The sequence below is a fragment of the Lithobates pipiens genome, unplaced genomic scaffold (assembly GCF_037356315.1).
Source record: "Lithobates pipiens isolate NorthernLeopardFrog02 unplaced genomic scaffold, aLitPip1_a1.2 Scaffold_25, whole genome shotgun sequence".
Taxonomy (NCBI): domain Eukaryota; kingdom Metazoa; phylum Chordata; class Amphibia; order Anura; family Ranidae; genus Lithobates; species Lithobates pipiens.
The window spans coordinates 197,932,793-197,936,852 of NW_027507787.1; the positions used below are offsets into that span (position 1 = coordinate 197,932,793).

A 4,060-nucleotide genomic window follows, 5' to 3' on the forward strand; every position below is an offset into this window, starting at 1 on the left:
CTCCTCATCTCATGAATGATCTTGTTTTTATTTTAAAGCCCCATCTGAATTTTTTTTTTTTTTTTTTTATTTTTACTAATTTTTTTTACTCCATATTTTTGGTACAATTCTTTACCATGTTTTTCTTGTGATCTCCATATTTAATTATTCTGTCAATTAAAACCCCCCCAAAAAAAAAAAGTTGTTAACTTGACCGAATAATTAAATATGGAGATCACAAGAATAAAAATGTTCATGATTTCACCCAAAAATATTGATCAAAAAATTACTCAAAAAAAAAATAAAAAAAAATGAAAAAATGTTGGTGACTAATTTTTGGCCTACATATTTTTGGTACAATTCTTGACCATTTATTTTTTATTGTGATCTCCATATTTAATTGTTCCGTCAAGTTAAAACCAAAAACTTTATTTTTTTTTTTTTTTTTTTCATTACCACAATAACCTTTTTATTTTTATTCTGGTGACAAGTTACCACAATAACATTTTTATTTTGTTTATAACCTCAAGGAGGTTAGTGTCCCTTGTTAATTTCACATTGTCTTTTATAGAAAGGTATTTGACCAAAAAACACATAGGCAATTATATTTTCAAACAAAAATATCCATTTATTCTGGTTCTACAAACAAAAAAATGAAGGCAACACTGGAGAAAATTGTGACATTTCTGTAGCCTTTTGGCCCCAGGGCAAACGTGAAACTATGTGGACAAGAAAATTCAAATTTTACAAAATCAAATATGGTCCCAGAATCCCAGACATCAAGAGCAGCATCAGATGGTATATATGTCCCCAGGCTGTGGTTGGTCGGACCAGAGTGAAGCCAGGTCATCACCTTCTTCTCTTCGCTCCACCCTTCACTGCACCCTTCCCTGCAGACTTCCCTGTAGCCTTCCTGGGAGGCTGTGTCTCCGGTGGTGGACTCGTGGCAGGAGGAGGAGGAGGAGGAGGAACAGGAGGAACTTGCTCCACAATAGTACTGTTGGCCGATAAATCTCCACTGAGCCCCTTCTGTAAGGACAGGAAAATCAGCCTTTCGCAGTGGAGACGTTGGCCCATCTCTAGTTGCTGGAGCCGGCTGGCAATGTAGCAGCCGTAGGCCTCTTCTGCGTCAGGGGGGCTGTTTAAAACATTAGTCGCCTCTCTAATGAGTCGCAGGGATTCCTCCTGTGCCTGTGTATTTTTTTTGGCCCTTTTGGATGGAAGACGGAGGGGAGGCACTTGAGAAGTCGTCATCCTTCTACTAGGCCCGGCCACCTCCTGCCTGACAGAGGGCATGGACTCCTCCTGGCTGAGAGTGGGCATAGCCTCCTCCTGCCTGCCACTTTCCTCACCTTCCTCCTGGCTGAGCTCCTCCTGTGTATAAAAAAGGGACATTGTTTTAGTTTTTTGTTCATCAATCCTAAACATTTTTCAGCTCCTGACTTCAAAATTCGGTTAATACATATAAAAGAGTATCATTATGACACCACTATTTCTTGTTTCTGCTGGTGACAAACATTTGTGGCCACTACTGTAAATTGATATGTCCAAATTTTAACTATTTTTTAACATCAATAATAGCGTACAAATTCGAATAACATCTAGTTAACATCATTAATATTCTGAATCTCACTATTTTTGATAAAAAAATACCTGGCTCCAGCTGGGTGCATCCGCTTCCTCCAGGATGGAAGGCTCATCAGCCTCTGCTGAGGTGGAGGGAATGCTGCAGGGAAGGGTGGAGGGAAGGGTGGAGGGAAGAGTAGAAAGCGACTCCCTGGGTTTATATCGGTCGTCCAGGAACCGTAGCTTTTCAAAGTACCACAGCCTGGGAACATACACATCACCTGGTGCTGCTCCTGATGTTTTGGATTGTTGTATTTTCCTCTTTTCCTTTCGGAACATATTTTGCAATATTTGAATTTTCTTATCCACAAAGTCCACGTCTGCCTCTGGGATCCAAGGCTGCACAAATGTCACAAATCTCTCCAGTGTTGCCCTCCTTACTTGTTTATTAAAATAATCCTTGTTCTTGGTATGCCACAGATTAGACATTTCTTTATACTTGTCTATAAAGAGACTTAAAAATTCTGGATCCCTGAATTTTTTATTCATTTTTCTGCAAGACAATACACAAGCCAAAAAACATAATGTTAGCTCAGACTCTCCTAATCTTAGCCCAAGATAGACTCCAGGATCTGCCACTTATTTGGGGAAATGGTTTAAACTTACCTTCGTTTTTCTTGCTCCCAACTTCTGTTCCTATTTTCGCAAACGAACATACGACATGTGATTTTTGTCGTTATATACAGTGCGTCCGCGTAGAACTACGCCTGCGTTGCCCGCCCCTGACGTTCTTTTAGTCAAGTTCATGGTTTCCCGCCCCTTTCTGCGCACTTAACGTCCGTACGACATGTGCATTTTGTCGTAAGACCCAGTGCGTCCGCGTAGAACTACGCCTGCGTTGCCCGCCCCTGACGTTCTTTTAGTCAAGTTCATGGTTTCCCGCCCTTTCTGCGCACTTATTAACGTACGTACGACGTGTGATTTTGGCGTAAGACCCAGTGCGTCCGCGTAGAACTACGCCTGCGTTGCCCGCCCCTGACGTTCTTTTAGTCAAGTTCATGGTTTCCCGCCCTTTCTGCGCACTTATTAACGTACGTACGACGTGTGATTTTGGCGTAAGACCCAGTGCGTCCGCGTAGAACTACGCCTGCGTTGCCCGCCCCTGACGTTCTTTTAGTCAAGTTCATGGTTTCCCGCCCTTTCTGCGCACTTATTAACGTACGTACGACGTGTGATTTTGGCGTAAGACCCAGTGCGTCCGCGTAGAACTACGCCTGCGTTGCCCGCCCCTGACGTTCTTTTAGTCAAGTTCATGGTTTCCCGCCCTTTCTGCGCACTTATTAACGTACGTACGACGTGTGATTTTGGCGTAAGACCCAGTGCGTCCGCGTAGAACTACGCCTGCGTTGCCCGCCCATGACGTTCTTTTACAAGAATATTTCCCGCCCCCTTTTCTCAACGGTGCGCAGTAGGAGAAACATGGCGGAAACACAACAGGTGCTTCATATGAACGACTCCAGTAGTCAGGAATCCCCGGAGCCACAAACGTCCCGATCCGGAAAGAGGAGATTTAAGGCCTCAAATATGGCATTTCAAGAAATGGTGGAGATGGTGGGAATCTTGCGAAGTAGGGATTATGATGGCAAGCATGGACCATACACCCATCCGAACTTGCGCAAGGCCAGAATCATGGCCAAAGTAGTAAAGACCCTGCATAAACGTTTTGGGGTACGACGGTCAAAAGACCAATTGAGGAAACGGTGGTCCGACCTGAAATTGAGGGAGCCGGATCAATACAGAAGGATCAAGAAAGTTCTGAAAAAAAGTAAGTACTTGTCGTGTGTTCCTATTTTATGATTATTGCATACAGATCCATATGCTTTACCTTTGTACAATGTAAAAAATTGCTGCTTTCATGTTGGTTACAGTAAAGAATCGTATCGTTTGAACAAACCCTCGTAAATTGTTCGTGGCAAACCTCGTTTATGATACAGGGTTTGAACAGCATTTTTTGGGTGTGTAATTTTTAGGACACAACAAATGATTAGGACATTGTGGTTTAGATGTGTTTCAAAATACAATGACTAGAAAAGAACATTCAGTGTAATTGAAGGAGAGGACACTTGGCAGCTGGGTAAAAACACATCTGCACTCATGAGCAAAGGTGTGGGACACCAGAGAACATTTATTAGGGTAAACCACACGCCACACGGGGTTCCCTGGTATACTTGGGGGGGGTTGGGCATGTGTGAACCTTGGCACAAAAACCTACTTATTAGCTTTTTTGGCAAAGTGAATTGATTTCTCATGTCTTCACATTTTGCATCTCTTCATAAACAGACAATTGTACAACACTTCTAATCAAGGTTTCATCTTCCTAGTTCTGGCCTTAAATATCTGTGTGCTAAAGTATACCTTTTGGTTTGTTAATTTCTCATAGGGGAGAAAAGCCTCACAAAGCAAGATCCCAGGGACCGCCATCCTTGCCAGGAGGAATGTGAGGTTAGCCCCATCC

At 42.7% G+C, this 4,060-nt stretch overlaps 1 protein-coding gene across 1 annotated transcript; it reads right to left on the reverse strand.

The window, feature by feature from the left end:
- Window positions 1–528: 528 nt before the first annotated feature.
- On the reverse strand, window positions 529–3,568 carry LOC143930806 (uncharacterized). The gene is made up of 2 exons (XM_077455413.1): window positions 1,633–3,568; window positions 529–1,353 (listed from the first exon to the last, which is right to left on the reverse strand). The coding sequence occupies exons 1-2, from the start codon at window positions 2,092–2,094 to the stop codon at window positions 829–831; spliced, it is 987 nt and encodes a 328-aa protein (XP_077311539.1). The 5' UTR covers window positions 2,095–3,568; the 3' UTR covers window positions 529–828.
- Between the last annotated feature and the right edge of the window lie 492 nt (window positions 3,569–4,060).